Source organism: Saccostrea cucullata, unplaced genomic scaffold (assembly GCF_032062105.1).
Source record: "Saccostrea cucullata isolate Sc308-1 unplaced genomic scaffold, CSIRO_AGI_Scuc_v1 ctg3710, whole genome shotgun sequence".
Lineage (NCBI taxonomy): Eukaryota > Metazoa > Mollusca > Bivalvia > Ostreida > Ostreidae > Saccostrea > Saccostrea cuccullata.
In genome coordinates this window covers 13651-31796 of record NW_026926020.1, presented here as the reverse complement: position 1 = coordinate 31796, position 18146 = coordinate 13651, and the positions used below count along the sequence as shown (strand labels likewise).

Below are 18146 nucleotides of genomic sequence, written 5' to 3'. Positions count from 1 at the left end.
AACTGAGATCTCGACTTTGAGTATTATATAGTAAAAACATGTGTTTTATTTTCTTTGTAACTTTTTAAAAAATCTTTACTTCCAAAATATCTTTGACCACATGATAGAGCGATGTGTCAGATTAATATTCACATCCAGAAATAGGGGTGTTGAATGTGGAATTCCCTCGTTATTAACAAACTTCTGACGTCATGACCTCGGGATAGCTCTCGCTCGGCAAAAAAAGTGTAAACAAACCAAATGAATGCTCTTTTCAATTCATATTTCTAGGCATAATTTTCGCTTGAAATGCACCTTGCTGCATATCATTGTAAACTTGAGACACTATACTTTTATTCTATACCTAAAAAGTATCTAAAACATGTGAGCTATTTTTATGTTTAGCCTTGAAAGGGAGGTATATGAATTTCCTACATGTGCTACATTTTAGCCATTTGACCTTCACCCTTTAATTGTGGCCCGGATCTGGTTATCTCGTAGAAGCTTGGGAATGATCGAGGTCACCCGAAATCTTGGCAATGGCCCGGGTTAGCCTGGGCATGCCAGGGTATGCAAGCCAGGCTAGCATGGGATTGGCATGCTGCAAACATGGAATGGCCAGGTTGTGCAAGAAAAATATTCCTAAACTTTTTAGACTATGAAGAATACAATGGGTGTGTTTAACAGTGTAGCTGCTATGTAAAAGCTATGATCTTAAAGGAATTAGCATATCCGCTACATAAGGAGAGCTACCATAAGTAACAAAACCAGATGGTTTCATTAGATACAACTAATCCCTGTTGGCATTATGCTGGGCTAGATATTTGGACTGACGCCCAAAGAATCACTGGCCAACCATTAATCATTTATGTTTGGAAATTAAGTCACAACTTTGGCCGACTATAGCATTCACCTTGACCACACTGCCGTTCGCTTCAATTAAGTCATTTGGTTGTTTATTTAACTCTCTGTAACTATAATTTATTACATAGCTTACTGTTAAGTCATGTAAATCCCAAAATAAAATATTCACTGAAATCTCAATTCGAAATGTGACGAAAGAGTTCCCATAGTCTGTTTTTATCCTATGAGATGTTCAGTAGCCACAGTAGACTTGTTTCAGAATAACATACAGTAAAAAAGACTTTAAGAACTCTTTCATTCAGTCGAAATATCTAGCCTAGCAGATTCCAAACAGGAATTATAATTAAAATGTGACAAAACATATTTAGATTTTAACATTAAAAAATGGGGAATGATTTTGTTAGGGAATTAAATGTAAATTGAAATAATTGTTTTCGCATTAATTAAACTCTTATTTTTTAATATATTTTTATCCGAAATCTGACATTTATCGGCTAAGCTAGCAGTCTGTTATTCAAAGATATATTTTTTAACACCTAGCTGCTATGTTATCTACTTTGATCTTGAACACAGCCCTTAAAAGAACTATATCTACAAGACTTCATATAATATGACACAAATATATAACATTCATTAATTTATTCATTTCAATCAATAAATAAATAAGCAAAATTTTTCAATCGATTTCACTCTTGTACAGTTAACATAATAGAATTTTTATCAATCAGACTGAAACAACTATAATAATACAATAAAAGGGGAACAACTCAGGATTAAGTAAATAAATTTTCAATTTCAATAAAAGTTTATGACAATGAGGACTATGATGAAGAGGAAAATGGACAAACACTTGATCAGAATAGCTCAGGTTAGCTAAAAAGGAATGAATCTACATAAACACCGAAAAGTAAAAGGTCAAAAGGTCATAATTTTTCAATACAAAAAAGTAAATATAATCCTACTGTTCATGAATGCATAAAATTAAAATTAACTTCATTTTATATATTAACTGTTTTCTGTCAGTGACTTTGAACTTGTCAGACTACCAAAATTCACATATATGATCAATTATATATATACTGCTCCAATATATCTTTCAGTGAAATATACATTGCTTTGGCTTCATATATTGATGAAGGACGGTAATAGTTGCAGATAACATCAAATGCTTCCTTAATATCTTTATCGAAGTCATTTTCAAAACGGCACTGGCTCTTCAAAAACTTGAACTTCTCCTCATTCACATTGAGAGGATGGATGTAATTTTTACATTCTGGAGTACCTGAAAGAATTTAATCAAGAAATTGAAAATGTTCTTCATTATAATACCATTTAGATAAAGCTTTCAATGCAGCATTAGCCTTGAAAGTTAACAAAGAATTTCATTAGCTTTTGTGCCCTAAGGCCTTATCTGGCACTTAGCCATATATTAAACATTTATTTATTACAGGTACACTTAATTTTACACCTTACACCCAGTTTACACTTTTCCATAATTACCGGTAAGTGCAAAAGAGTTAATTTTAGGTTTACACTATTTACACCCTGTGCAGGGCATGTGTAGGGAATTGCAGCAAATATTCAATATGGCTGAAAATTGTACATACAGTAACACTTCAGATTTCTTTTCTCATATTTTATTTTACTGACAAGTATTTGATAAATTGATTGAGATGAATTGTGTTTAAGAATTTGGACTGTGTTTAGTGCATTTCAAGGAAAAATGAAACAATTGGTATTTTGTAAGATTTAAAATAAAGAAGTTCAGAAGATAAAGTCACTACATATTTTCAACTACATACTTTAAATTTGGGCTAGATACTTTGTTACTGAAGTTTTTGTGGGCGGTAATATATATATATCAATTTTTTTTTTATAAAATGATACTTGCCTTTCCATAAAATGTTTTATTATACATTTAGAAATTTGTTCATACACAAATCTATGAGGAAAGAAGTCTAAGATTTCTAATGTTTTGCTGAACGGGCATAAAAAAATTGATGTTGGGCTGTTGAGTGAGAAGTTGGACAGGTCGATAAGATGGACCATTTACGTCATGGAATGGGTAGAGCTTCACAGCCTCAGGCAGACAGTTTGGTTCTTGGGTCCGACAAAACGCATGTTGCACTCAAACTGAGTCAATAAATGTATATTGTTATACCCTTATAAATAGCTTTCTATATTATGTTTATTACTAATAAAAAGTCCAACAAAAGAAATGTTTATTACATTGGTCTAACAATTTCAAAGTTGACTGTCCTGCCAGTCCAACATAAGAATTGTACGACCGCAACGTCACTGCTACGTCACAATTAATTAATCATCGTTCAATATCGCCGACACGGAAATAGCCAAAGTTACAAGTAAAAACTGCAAAGCTTGTTGCTACTAGCAAGGTAAGGAAGAAGGGAAAAGATATGTTTAGTGATAAATAATTTATTTTTGTGATATAATAAAAATATGATTAATTTGGTTCTTTCTCACCTACTGTTTTATATTTCCTGATTAAGCCATAATTTTCCATATAAAGTAATTGATGAAATAGCATGTATTGATTAAATCTTAAGTGAGCTATAACAAAACATTTATAGACTGGGTATGAGGGCAACATATGATTTGTTGGACCTGAAGGTGAAAACGTTGCCCTTGGCCTGTGGCCTCAGGCAACATTTTCACCCTCAAGTCCAACAATTCATATGTTGCCTGATTACCCAGTCAATATTACTATATATTGTTTTTAAATGGATTTAAAAAATTGTTCAAAATTAAAGCCCATATCTTTTTCAAAAATTCTGCAAATATGATCCCCTCAGGTGGTTAAAATTTTAACATATGCTAACAGTAATGATTTGTATGTTGAAGACAATCAAGCGTGCCCATGATTGATAGTTCCCACCACTTACTCAGATAAAAATTTCCACTGCACATTTTTTTTCCTAATATCTTATTTTCTACATTGTATCAAAATGAATACATGAGAGACAATGAACATTTTATAAACCAGCTGTTAAGTATTCAAAAATCTTATCTCTTGTGATGTAAAATTTCAGTTCTTTTATTTGTAAATTTAGTTTATACAATTTTTTCACCAGCCTAATCTGGCCAATTTCTTTGGAATCATTATGATTTGGATTAGAAAAGCTTTACTGTTTTCCCATTAGATAGAAATGGACAACATATTTAGCTAATATATAGCTAACATATTTTCCTTTAAGTTTTCCTGGAATATTGTTAATAACTTCACAGTCATTAACATATTTTTGGGTGTATCTAAAATGAATGTTTTCAAATTTGTATATCTATTTAAATTTATGACAACTAATTTTTTAATTGTACATGTAACCATATCACATTACCAAAAATATCTGACCTAACATTTCTGGAACATGATAAAGTACTTCTGGAATTCCAGGAACAGTATCTCCCATTTTCTGGCTCCTGATGCGATGGTTATTCCACGAAAATTTAACTTCCTCCAATTCTGTCCTAATAATATCCATGTAACAATACTGAACTAAGGCCCTGAAAATAAACATGACAATCTCTTAAATTTACAGCCCCCAAATGCTCTATTTTAATTTGACACTATCAGTTTTCAATTTATACAAAATAAAACATTATGACACAAGTTACAGTGCTCAAATTTAAAAGTACTACACTTTAACTATTAAGATGATATAGCAAGCATCATTATACCCCCCGCTTGAAAAGCTGGAGGGTATATAGTAATCGTTAATTCCGTCCGTCCGTCCGTCTGTTACGCTTTGGGGTACCCATCTCTTATCCGTAACTCCTCTCATACCACTGAATAAAATTTGATGAAACTTTCACAGAATCTTTATTACATATTGCCATTGTGCACCTTCTATTTTACTTTTTGATCCGATACATATTTTGGGTTTCCCGGCCACAGGAAAACATGGACTTTTTCACCAGTTATAACCATATGGGAGGCGGGGGGGTATCATTTAGCGAGCTCATCGCTCACAGTACCTCTAGTTTTAATAACAGATATAATCAATCATTGAATTTTGATATATCCAAAAAGGACAACAACAACAATATTAAAATATCTGTAAACAAAGTGAGAAAAAATAAATAGAAGAAAACTTACCTATGTAATTTATCCCCAATTGTAAAATCGCCATTCTTTTCCAATTCCTGACAAAATGCAGATATAAATGAAGAAACATACCAAATATCTGAATCAAATATATGCCACTGCTGTTCAAAATTAATAGATGTAACATTTTTGTTTTTCAAATTCTTTACTCTTAGTAAAATATTGAAAACAAGATGTGTTAGTGAAACACTGATGCCTTGTATGACAGCTTATTGAAAAGGTTAAATTTTCTTAAATGTAAAGGTCAAGAGGAAAGAAACCACGCTGGTACTCAAAAAAACATTTTGGACACATAACTCCTTCGTAAAATACTCAAATATGTTGGTACTTATAGAAAGGTATTGATACATTAAAAAAACATAAACATGTCATAAAGTATGAAAGCCCTAGCTTCAGGAATTCAGAAACTAAGGTCAAGGTAAAAGATTTTGATGACAAATACACAGACAGACATAAGGACAGACCAACCAAACATATCTGTCTAAACTGTAGCTCTTACAATTCATAATAAAGGAAGAGAAAAGTAGCAGTATGAGTTGTATTTGAACAAAAATTGACCTTTGACCAGTGGAGCTAAGAATATTAAGCACGACACATATTCAATTAAAGGGCGATAAAAATTACCTTAAAGTGATTAATCCATCTATCTGTACACTTTCCTCTCAGAATTCCCCACCATCTTTCTATCCTCTACACCTACATGTATATGAAATTTGTCTTGTAAGCAGAATCATTACATTGCTGGGATGATATTTTGATGTATTGATTCTCTGTTTGGATAAGCCAACCATGTATTCACCATTATAAGTTCCATAACTTCTTTATCACTAGCTTAAAAAATGTATAATTGATATTTAATAATTATTTAAATTCAGAAAGTCCTTTAATTTTGGCATGCCATTGTACTTTGGGTAGGTTTAAATAGCTATGTAGCTATTAATACGTAGATAGAAATAGTCTTTGGACTGGACCTGGCCAACTTTAAAAGATTTATCATAGAGAAAACAAATAGAAATATTATTATATAAATCTATTGACAGTTATAATAACTCTTTTGATACCAAGTATAATTTTATGGGGAAACAAAATCTATAGTTATGAATTTAAATTTTGATAGAGGTTCAGTACAAAATGAAGATTCCATTCGAATTTCCTCGATCATGAGACTCCCTTCAGGTAAGGGAGAAAGAAAAATAAGATAAACTGGCTTTCACGTATAGCTTCCATCAAATAACAAGAATTCTTGATTTTCTTTGTAAGTTATTTACACTAAAACTTACAAGAAAGAATATTAATTGATATATTACTTACCTCGAATCTACGCTACACTACACTAGTCTACAGGCTGACGAACACGATCATGACGATGTTGATGCTGTGCGAATCCATCTGCGTCATTGGAAATCTTGGCCAAATCAAATCTCTATCTCTGGGAATCTTGGCCGGTTATCTCGTAGAAACTTGGGAATGATCGAGGTCACCCAAAATCTTGGCCATGGCCAGGGTTAGCCTGGGCATGCCAGGGTTTAAACTGCCAGGTACGCAAGCCAGGCCAGCATGGGATTGGCATGCTGCAAACATGGATTGGCCAGGCTAGGGTGGACGGCCAGGGTTAAAGATGTAAACATGGCCAGGCTAGGGTGGACGGCCAGGGCTAGCCTGGGCATGCCAGGGTTAAAAGACCCTGACCCTGGGAGTTCCAGGATGCAAGCATGGGAAGGCTAGGATGGACGGCCTGGGTGTACATGTATTATGGGTGGTCATGGTTAAAGCTATAGATTACATAGACCCTGACCCTGGGAGGTCCAGGATGCAAGCATGGGAAGGCCAGGGTGGACAGCCAGGGTGTACATCATGGGTGGCCAGGGTTAAAACTATTGATTACATAGACCCTGACCCTGGGAGGTCCAGGATGCAAGCATGGGAATGCAAGGGTGGACGGCCAGGGTTTACATCATGGGTGGCCAGGGTTAAAACTATTGATTACATAGACCCTGACCCTGGGAGTTCCAGGATGCAAGCATGGGAAGGCGAGGGTGGACGGCCAGGGTTTACATCATGGGTGGCCAGGGTTAAAACTATAGAATATATAGACCCCGACCCTGGGGGTCCCCTATGGCTTTCCATAATGATGAACTAGTTTGAAGTTTTTATATAGATCTATTCCATAGTATCAAATCAAAATTGCATAAATTTTGCATTTTTGGATGTACACATTTTGTCGGTTAATTGTGTGGCTTTGTCTTACTTAAAGACAACATTCGTTGAGATGAGCTCTGTACGTAATGTCTGATTACCTATGTTTACAACTTTAATGTGTCCTTTATTTCCACAATTCCAACATTCAACACTCTGATAGTTTGTTGCTCGTTTTACTGAATACATACATTTTCTCTCTGGTATTGTTTTTGAAAGGCGTTTAGATCTATAATGGTCGACCTTCATGGGTATATGGGTCTGTTAAGTACCCGAACTGATTTCGATTTCAGGTTTTGTTCAGCCATAGCACAGTTTATAGCTGCTTGCAAAGTTGCAGGGTTTTCACGCATGACCTTGAATTTCAATTTGTCTTGTAATAAGCCATCGACAAATATTCCGATCAATTGACGTTCAACTGAAGGTCCTTCTTCGAGACCTTTATATGCTTCTTCGGCCAATGACAATAATCTTTTGGCAAAAATCAGAACATTTTCTTCGGGTTTTTGGTGAACTTTTCGTAATAACATGAACGCATGCTGAGAATCTATTACTTCAGCAAATCGTGTGGATAATTCATTTTTCAAGGCCTTCCAGGTCCCCCTTGGGTTATTCGGGAGAATTCGTGACCTTTTCATCTGATAAATTGTTCATGAAAGAATATTTTTCAACTGATTTTATTGCCTGACGTCACGGCGTCAGGCTGTATAAGGATTGATATTTCCAAGATCCGAAAGTGTGCGATCATATCTAAAGAGCTAGATTTTGTGCAAGCTGATTTACATTGGCATTTTAAAAGAAACAGTTTTCAGAGAAAAGAATGATATTGCTGATGCAATTCACTGAAGTGTTTACTTCCTCTACTCTTTTGCAAGGAACAGATTTTTCCATGTAATTTGCCGTTTCAACATATCCGTGTATAGTTTTTTCTGCATTTCTATAATACTGGATCAGTCCATTTATATTCTACGAAAGGGGTGCATAGCTCTTTTTGCGCCAAATGTCACTAGTAAGCTCTTTGGATTGTTCTATTGTATGAATGGGTGTGCCAACTTCCAATGAAAACCTCATTCTAATGCCTCAAAAATTGTATCTACAAGTTTTATATCATTCTTTAAAACAACATATCGTATACATCAGTATATTGACATGCAACACTAAAGAAATGATTTTTCTAATTTGTTTCCCGATCCCGCGGTTGGTCTATTCCATAAATGGACTAGTCCAATAATAATAAACAACGCAGTTCAAGTCATCGTCTCCAGATGCATGATCTATTATATGTGTCTTTTCAGATACACAATAAATAAGAAAGCAGATTTTTAAGATTTCTCTTTACACCAGGCCTAAGGTGTAAAAAATGAATTTACTTATTTCATTCTCAATATATGATAGTGTCACTATAACCCCCCCCCCCCGTTAACAGGTCGAGGAAACTATTTTCTGTGACGTCGGAATAAATTTACATGTTAAGTGAGCAACCAACGTGACTGACAAATCGACCAATCAGCCCAACGAGTTGCAGTTTACTACAAAAATACTACACGTGTGTTTCTAAAAGGCCAATTTTTTAAATCGCTCTCGGAAAAACGTGATGCATTTTTCCGAGCATTTTACATACTTAACACAATATGAACATCATTATCTACTAATTCCATGCTCACATTTATATACAAATGATTTACAATGATAAAAATTAGGTTTTTCTCTACTCCATTGTACAAGTCCGTTTGTTGACAGTTTTCCCGTGACTATTCCTTGGTCCAAAAAACAATCAACTCTGAGGTGTGCTCACGTCGTATTGTCAATGTTTCCAACATATACAACTTCGAAATATATGCTACTCACGTTTTATGATCAATGTGCATGAGGGTTTATATAACAGGTAAATAATAATAAAAAAAAAGTGCAACTTAAGAATTCTTTTTCTTTTCTTTTTTTTTTTTTTGGGTTTATAAAATACAACTTTTAATCTCTGGTAACAAATAATAACCACGCAACAACTAATTTAACCAGTAACATGGCAAATTAACGAATATCGAGTTAAAAACTTGAGTCTTATTAACTTGTGAAGACTTTGTGAGTGATATTTCAACGTACTATGTAACAAGGAAAACTTACTTTGTTTGTTAATGTGAGCATGGGGAATCTTAATTAGTATCTAATCTTCGTATTTTTCATAACACATTTCAAAAAAATTGTTAGCTGACTTTGCAGCAGTCGTTTGAAATCGCGTCCTAAATTTCCTGACCCACGTGTTTGTAGTAAAAATAAACATGTAGTAGACTATCATGCTTTTCGGCTCGTTCACTGGATTGGATCATTGTTTGCTGTGAGCAGCTCTGTGCGCAATCGCAACAATATCCATATAAGATAGTTTCCTCGACCTGTTTAAGAAGATATCCTAGGTTATACAATGTAGCTTGAAATCAATTTAGATGCAAGGGAAGATCACTCCACTTGCAGACCCCCCCCCCCCCCCCACACACACAGAATAATAACTCTTTTGTATGCTGTGCAGAGATGATTCTTCTGCAAGTAAAATAAAACCAAGATTTCAATTACACAGGGTTCTCAAAATATAAAGTCATAGGATATGTTTTAAACCCATAAAGGTATTTATGCTCAAAAGGTTTATCACTCTTCATGCAGATAAATTGATTGATTTAGTCAGGCAAGCTTTTTAAAAAGCTGTTACTTGTACAATCTTTAAATTTGCCAGGATCCCCCTCATACGGTATTATTATGTTTGAAATCCTATTTGTACCAACTGCATTTGATAAACCTTTTTATTATATACCTAATGTGTATCACTCAATTTTACTGTTGATTTTACGCTATCACGTGACGTCGTGATCCGATTTTCCGGATCACCAACATGTTGTTTTCTGAATCCATATCACCACTCTCTGAAACTGATGACGTAGTACGCAGAAACGTGACGTTATTTTTCTTGCGCGTTAAAAAGTCCCTTGTTATTACGGTTTGTTTATTGGATAAATATTATAAAATTCATCTCTAAAGTTTTATTTTGCTAAATTTAGCTATTTATAAATGGGCATATAATAAATTTATCATTATAACAGTAACTTGATCCGAAGAGCCGTATCACGTCTCGTTGACAGGCGCGGATCATCAGATCAAACTCGACGCTTCGCGTCTCGTTTGATCTGACGATCCGCGCCTGTCAATTCGACGTGATACGACCCTTCGGATCAAGTTACTGTTATAATAATATATATAACTATAGAATCAAGACCGTCGAATTTAGTTTCTATTACAGTCGACAAGGTCGTAAAGGCACCTCCCAAGTCAAAACGGTTCAACATGTCTTGGTTGTCAATACTTTAAAATTAAGGTACAATAAAACAGTTACTTACAGTAGTCTTGAGTGTCTTTCGCTTTTCAGCGTGGAGAGATTTCCTGTTCTGGTCCTGGTCCATGGCACCAATTAATGCGTTATATATATAACATAATTAACAAATGTGTTTGGATTAAGAAGACCTTGTAAGTTTATATAGTCACAGCAAAGGCAAAAACAATGGTACATGAAAAGTTCAATAACAAAGATACTGGAGCCAAGATGGGGAAATCTAGAAGTTATTGTTTCACAAAGGTCTTAGAGCTAAGTTCGTCAAGACTCTCATAGTTCGTCTCGGAGCTAAGATGTTAAAAGCTCTCATAGTCCGTCTCGGAGCTATTGATACTCAGTGCACACGTCTTTTGTACAAGAAGCTGCATCATAGGGATCACGTATATGGTAATTGCAATTAGTAAGTCAGAGTGTCACTTCATTAATATTAATATAGTCTGCCCCTTACTGAAGCTCCGTCTCCAATCTGCTTATAGGGTACAGCAATGTCCACAGTTTACATTAACATTGTGTACCCTGCACATTCTTCAGTTAATTAGATGGCTGAAGCTTTGCACAAAGTCTGATTGGAAGTGTCTATGTTCGGGAACAACACATCGTAAAAACTAATAGTCCATCAAATGAAGACGCTCTCTTGTTATACCCAATCTCCCAGAGTTTGTAAACAAGTTGATTTCATACTAGAACAAGATGTGTTTGTGAAACACTATGCGCCCGGCGGCAACAAATTTAAAAAAACATATTTTTAGCGTAAAGGTCACAGTGAAGGTCATTGATCTTGGTGTCATTTGAAAGATCTTGATAAGTGAAATATGCATACCAAATATGAAGTCTCTATCTTTCATGGTTCAAAAGTTATGGTTAAAGTTCAAGAAAGCTATTTTTAGCATGTGACACAGTCAAGGTCACAAGGTCATTTACCTTGGTGTCGTGTGAAAGGGCTTCATTAGTGGAGAATGCATGCCAAATATTAAGTCTCTATTTTTCTTCGTTCAAAAGTAATGGCGAAGGTTAAAGTTTGCCGTCAAAAAAGCTATATTTAGCGTATAGCCCACAGTCAAGGTCACAAGGTCATTGACCGTGGTGTCTTTTAAAAGAGCTGAATAAGTGTTGTATGTATACCAAATATGAAGTCTTTATCATTTATGGTTCAAAAATTATGGCAAAGGTTAAAGTTTGCAAAATTCCTCTATTTTTAGCATACAGGTCACAGTTAAGTTCACAAGGTCATTGACCTTGATGTCATTTGAAAGAGCTTTATTAGTGGAGTAGGCATACCAAATATAAAGTATCTAATATTCATGGTTCAAAAGTTATGGCGAAGGTTAAAGTTTGCAGACAAACAGACAAAAAGACAGACAGACAGACAGGACAAAAACAATATATGCCTCGGATCTTTCGATCCGGGCGCATAAAAATTAAACCAAAAAGATTAAATTAGTGGACTAGGGTTTCTCGGTACAGATGTAGAGGCTATAATTTAAAGGACTATTTCATGGGAATAGTTCCGAGAGCTTTTATTAAGTCCCATCAAATCATCAGCTGTCAATGTAAGAAAATTAAATAAATGAAGACATTTTTAACTTCTCATACTCAGACAGTGTATAAAAACCACTGAACGCCAAATACAGTAGAAAGAATTTTACTTGTTTGAATTAAAAAGGCACCCTTGCAGACCAGACGCCATTTTACTGCATGGGAAGTAATAACCTTCGTATCAGATTATAAGCCACAGTGACATGAAATTATCAAGAAAATTTTGAATGTTTTATCACATGTCACCTAATGACGTCTGATCATCATTTGTGTTTCGCAGACAGATGTCCCGTTTGTAACTGTGGGATACCAAAGCCCACACCACGAGTCTAGAGACCAAGGACCGTTCAGGAAGGCGTGATAACACCTGTTGAACCACCAGCCTCCTCCCCAGTAAGCAGCACAGTTTCCATCAGTCCACCGATCGTTATCTCTGTCAGACGTCGAGAACTTCATGCCGGACAGATCGCTGTAAGGTGAGCCAGTGTGAAACATACTGTTACCTGAAAAATTATATTAAGCCTACTTTACAATAATGTTTGTTTTACATCTCTTCCAACTTGGTCTGAAAGTATTTGGTCGATAAATAGGTGAGGATATTTTTTTCTCAGAAAATATTATTTTCATTGACATTTGCATAGAAAAAAATGCTTCCTAGAGGTTACTAAATATTTGAGTCGAGCCATTTTAAGCCAGTCGAACGTATTAAGAGGGTAACCAAACGGTTTTTTAAATGGCCTTACAAAGCTACTTTATAAAGACATTCACGTTTTCTTTCATTTATAAGTTTAAAATCGTATAATTCTACACATCTCGCTCGATAATGAAGTGAAAATAATTTCTATTTAAGTACCTAGGGTTCCCGAGGCGTTCCCCGCAAGAAAGAGTTGATAGTTATCCGCTTCATTTGAAACTGAGAACTGATCGTACAATTCATACAGTCTACTCCCGTCCAACAGAGTAATGGAAATGTAGAGATTTGGGTCCTTTTCCTTTGTTAACTGATGGATTACGTCATTTCCTGAGTAACATAAATTAAAGTTAATAATGTGTAAACGGCATTATCCCGCTTCAGACAAATTTGTAGATTACTAACTGGATAAAAGCTAATCACATGACGCCATGAAATTTTCCGTATTACGTCGTCGTCAAGGAATAAAATGAAATTGGGCACGCGATTCCGTTCGAAGCGTTGTTATTGTATATAAAAATGGCGGCTAAGAAACGGTTTACGTAGGTAGTTTGATTACTTAAGATTCTTGTTACGATATTTTACGTTGATTGTTATCGAATTAAAAGTTGATATTTTCATGATATGCACAAAGATTTTTTTTTAATATTTAAGAAGGCCTTCAGCGGGATAAATTCGTAACACAGTCAGTTAGTGACCCAATACGGGGTCATACAGGTTGTGAAATGGAAATCCGTATTGGGACTCGGCTTCGCCTCGCCCAATACAGGTTTCCATTTCACACCCTGTATGACTCTGTATTAGGTCACTAACTGATTGTGTAACTGATAATACCATTAGTAGTAAATGATTATTAAACAAAGTTACATTTTAAGTGTATAGTCATGCTACCGGCGTTTTATTTTTGTATTGTCAAACTATTGTTCAGAATTCTATTTTGACGTTATCTCTGGTCTCCCTTTAAGAATTGACATACAGGAGAAAAATGAATATTGTTTGTAAAGTACTACACAATTTAAAAATCACCTGACCTTTGTTTTTCTCTTTCGACTGGAAGGAAATGGACGAGTTTGGATATTATTTTTTTATAATTTAATTAATAATTACCGATCCAGAAATCTTGCCCCGCGTCACCAAATCCATTTTTATAATCGTCCCATGTTCTATTAAAGCTCACGGATCCATTAACACGTTTTTGGATTACCTTTCAAAAAAAAAATATTAATCTAATAATATTTTTTTCAGCAATCCTTTTACATGATTGTGTGTGTCTATAACGGACAAAACAAGAACCAAAGGTATAAATCTGTACTCTAATGTAATGCGTCACTTTTTAATAAATAAAGGAATAAATACCGTCCAGCCTCCTCCCATCGTGATCATATCACAGTAGACTCTGACAGGGCGGGGGTCGGTACCAAAGGGATAAATCTCGTATACACCGGAATTAGTATGGTCATTTTCACGACGGCCCTTACAGTCTTTAGCTGAAACAAAAACAAATAATGGGAAAATGCATTTGATACAGGTTGTTTCTAAAATGATTTTGCAAGTGTATAACAGACACAAGTCATTTTTAAGTAGCGAATTAATCATAATTATATTATAGTTACATTGTAGTAAATATAATGATCCCATTCTTTGCTATAACATACTGAAAGTTAAAAATGGGCAATTTTTGCTCTTTAATTACATAATCGCAGGATTCTGTGGAAGTCTTCTTGTGGACAATCATCAACGCAAGGTAAATATAAAGATTTTGAAGAAAAAAACTATTAACAACAATGCCAATCGGAGAAAAACTTGCAAAATATAACAAATTTGACTTTTAAAGCCTTCCAAAGGCTTACAAATGCTATACTAATGCGTATGGAGGCTTTATTTTGTATCCGTATTCATTTTTGTTTACAAAAAGCACAATGAATATTCTCTGTTTCTATTTTAACAGAGTTTATTTAAAATGATTTACTAACCTGTCAAAAATTGTTATCAACCGAGTGTCCGATAACAACCGAGTAGCCGATAACGCGTTGAGCAGTGTGATTCCTGAGTTATTGAAATTGATATGTCGATACCCCCCAAAATTAAAATAAAAATCCTCATCCATCTCCCTTACGCATCAGTAACAGCCTTGATTTTCTTGTACATTGAGTTCACCAGAGCATTTATCTGTCTCATAGGATTATCATTCAAGCCTTCCGACGGTAGTCTTAATGGTTGAGAGTAGCTGTATTATTCCAAAGCCAACAAATCCCCCCGCCCAATGAATCCCACGAATTTTCGATTTAGGATAGAATTTACAGAATCCAGCTGATTTGGTACACGTGAATGTTTGTAAGGAAGTATCGCATAACACTAGCTACATTTTCCCACTGTGTGCATGCTAAAAACATTACGCATACCGCACGTACGTGCGCGTGTGATAGTAAAATCGACGTGAAGTTGCCAAGCTTGCGTACCAAATTAGAGCAGAGAGTTTCTGTCAGTATTAGGGTGAAAATATGAGTAGGATTGCCTGCTGTAAAAATATCGGTTTCAGTGATAATGACTTGACAATAACCGAGGTAGCATGATGAAAAGCCCTATCTTGATGTGACGTTGTTACGCGCCAACGTTATCCTCATGGTTGGTCGGAAACCTTTGAAGTTACTCTCTGACAACCGAAAAACTTTTCAACTATGGTTGAAAAGTTAAAAACAAACTGCAAAGCAACATGTTGTCTTTTTATTCACTTATGCAACTCAATTACTAGACCCAATGTAACTTCCGTCAGCCATGCCATGATTGCAGGAACTTTATACTGACCGCAAATATCGGAAAACGATGTCTATAACTCTAATGCATCTCTTGGCACTACAAAATGTGATCACAAAATTGTCATCAGCAGTATGCACGTGTATTTGGCATTTTATCACTTCCCCTACATGACACCATACATTTCATGGTTGAGTAATTTTGACCAGCGATTTTAGTGCACAGTAACCAAAATACACATCTGACCAATTTTCATAATTTTCGGCCACATTGTTAAATATTTTTCGCTATTATGCTATTATGCGTTTCTTTTTCCTTTCAGTATATTGATCAGAAATCCTTGAATATACCCTAAAGTACTGAAATCATACAGTACTTATTTCTCCCTTCCCTCGCGTATTATAGGCTTATAAAATTATTTCTTTTCAGAAAAATGTTGATATTTAATCCTTCATGATATATGTATAAAGTGACTGGCCGATAGTATTGATATAATACTGCTTCCGTGTATTATAGGCTTTAATTTCTTTTCAGAAAAATATTGATATTTAATCCTTCATCATATATGTATGAGGTGAATGGCCGATAGTATTCATTGATTGTATCATTATAATAAAGAATCCTGCAAACATTTTAACGCGTATGGTAAAAAAGAGATGACGGTATAATTATATCTGGCAACCATTTATTCAATTGGGAAGATAAGACATTTCAAAGTGAAAAAAACTATTATTTGTATCTTTTATTGTCATTACATATTCCGCTTTCCCTCCATTAAGTCATAATTAATTGTTTAATATTATTATATTATTTCAAATCATTATAATTACACAAAAATGATAATAATTTTGCAAAAATGATTATTTGCAATTTGCATGACTTTGCTTACTTCAATCATATTTTACTGGAAATAAAGAATTTCTCTGCATTTACTATCTTTGAGAGAATGTTCAATATTTTATTCAAAATGCAAGATATCAGATATGCTTACTTATGAAAATATTCCGAGGTAAAATATTAACTTCACTACATTATTATCCCAACAATTTTTCAGCAATTAGTTCCTCTCGGTCAGTGTATTGGCATCGGAAGCAAAATAAAATTCGGGGGGGGGGGATTAAACGGGAAATGTGTCCATTCTTCTACAAACACAAGAATCTTATTTCTTCCTTATTTCTGAGGAAGTAGCATCGAGCTTCTTTCAGCATCATTTTTGTCAATATACATGTACTACATGTACCAAGTATCCTATTTTGACCTAAACTGCAATGTGCTTCTTGAAAGTAGGGTGGGGGTGAGGAGTTTAACCTATAAGTCCCCCAATATTCAATTCCTACATTTCATCTACCTTTGAAAAAAAGTGCCCCCACGCCTGTTTTCGACACATATTCAATATATATTCAGATATGATGAGGATCCCAAGAGGAAGGGGGCCAGTATGTAGGATCAATGTTTTAATTATAATGTTAATACAGGGAGAAATCTCGAGAATTAAAAAGCCACGTTAAGCTATTGTGACATGGAAACATTCCCTGTTTTGGTAGATTCAGATTTAAGGTCAGACGACACGTTTCTCAAAAATACATAATTTTTCCTAATTAAGAATTCGTTATTAAAGACCATTATGGGTAATCTTCTGAATGGCCATATCACCAACTTTAATGTAACTGTATTTAAAAACATTTTAAAAATGCAGAAATCGGAAGAGAATGACATATCTGAATAATTGTTGATAAAATACCGGTACAGTTGTAGACACAAAACATACATTTGAGGAATGTGCCGTATGTCCTTAATCAGATTATGATCTCTCGGGATAAGGAAAGTCTTACTTAGGACTCAAAGTTTTACACTGAAATATGTAAAAAAAAAATTCTACAAACAGAAAGCCATGTTGACCCACATTGATTGGACCCATTCTTAGGTAGTAGATTGAAGTTGGTTCAATTTAGGATTCTCTCTCTAGGGAAGGGGCTACAATGGCGATTTTTGCAAAGGAATGTGTAGAAAAATCCTTTGTGTTAGAACAGCAGAGGCATTAGTTATATTAATGTAGAATTATTTTTAAGAACTTCCTTTAATTTAAGTTTTTTTCTTAGCCAATCTGCTCGGGTGAGTGATGTGGCTTTGGGCCTCTTGTTTTAGAGGTAACCATTTATATTTTATATTAGATAAGGACCTTGGAAATAAATCATTGAAAAAATAAATACTTAAAAAACGACAATATGAACATATTTTTTTTCAAACCTTGACAAACCAAGTCTGTTATCCAGGTCCCATTTTTATGGCACACGATCATTCCGGATCCTCGCTGTTCGAAGGAATTCATGCATTTAATGTGCATGCGTTTCCTTATCCCTATTCCTTCCCAGTCCCGTACATCCCACTTGGTATTCTTTATTTTATTGACAGGGATACCACAATCTGGCAACAAAAAATACTATCAAATTTACTCATCTAAACATTTACATAAACAAGAGGCCCACGGGCCTTATATGTCACCTGAGTATCCCGTAATCGAATTTGATTCGTGTTTTAAACCTGAGGACATGAATTTCACAATTTTTGAAGAGGCACCATTGCTTATCATAATTTTACACTTAGCATACTTACTTTGGTTACTTGATACC

The 18146-nt window shown here is 34.7% G+C and overlaps 1 protein-coding gene and 1 long non-coding RNA gene across 2 annotated transcripts; both read right to left on the bottom strand.

Annotated features, from left to right (window-relative positions):
• Positions 1 to 1533: 1533 nt before the first annotated feature.
• LOC134270404 (uncharacterized) lies at positions 1534 to 6299 on the bottom strand. Its single transcript, XR_009992815.1, has 4 exons — positions 6278 to 6299; positions 5591 to 5656; positions 4200 to 4365; positions 1534 to 2125 (listed from the first exon to the last, which is right to left on the bottom strand). It is a non-coding gene; the product is annotated as an uncharacterized LOC134270404 (long non-coding RNA).
• A 6018-nt stretch (positions 6300 to 12317) lies between these two features.
• Positions 12318 to 17896, bottom strand: LOC134270408 (fibroleukin-like). The gene is made up of 5 exons (XM_062752635.1): positions 17764 to 17896; positions 14119 to 14249; positions 13870 to 13966; positions 12925 to 13092; positions 12318 to 12574 (listed from the first exon to the last, which is right to left on the bottom strand). Exons 1-5 carry the CDS (start codon positions 17858 to 17860, stop codon positions 12318 to 12320), a joined length of 750 nt encoding a protein of 249 aa, XP_062608619.1. The 5' UTR covers positions 17861 to 17896.
• Positions 17897 to 18146: the final 250 nt, after the last annotated feature.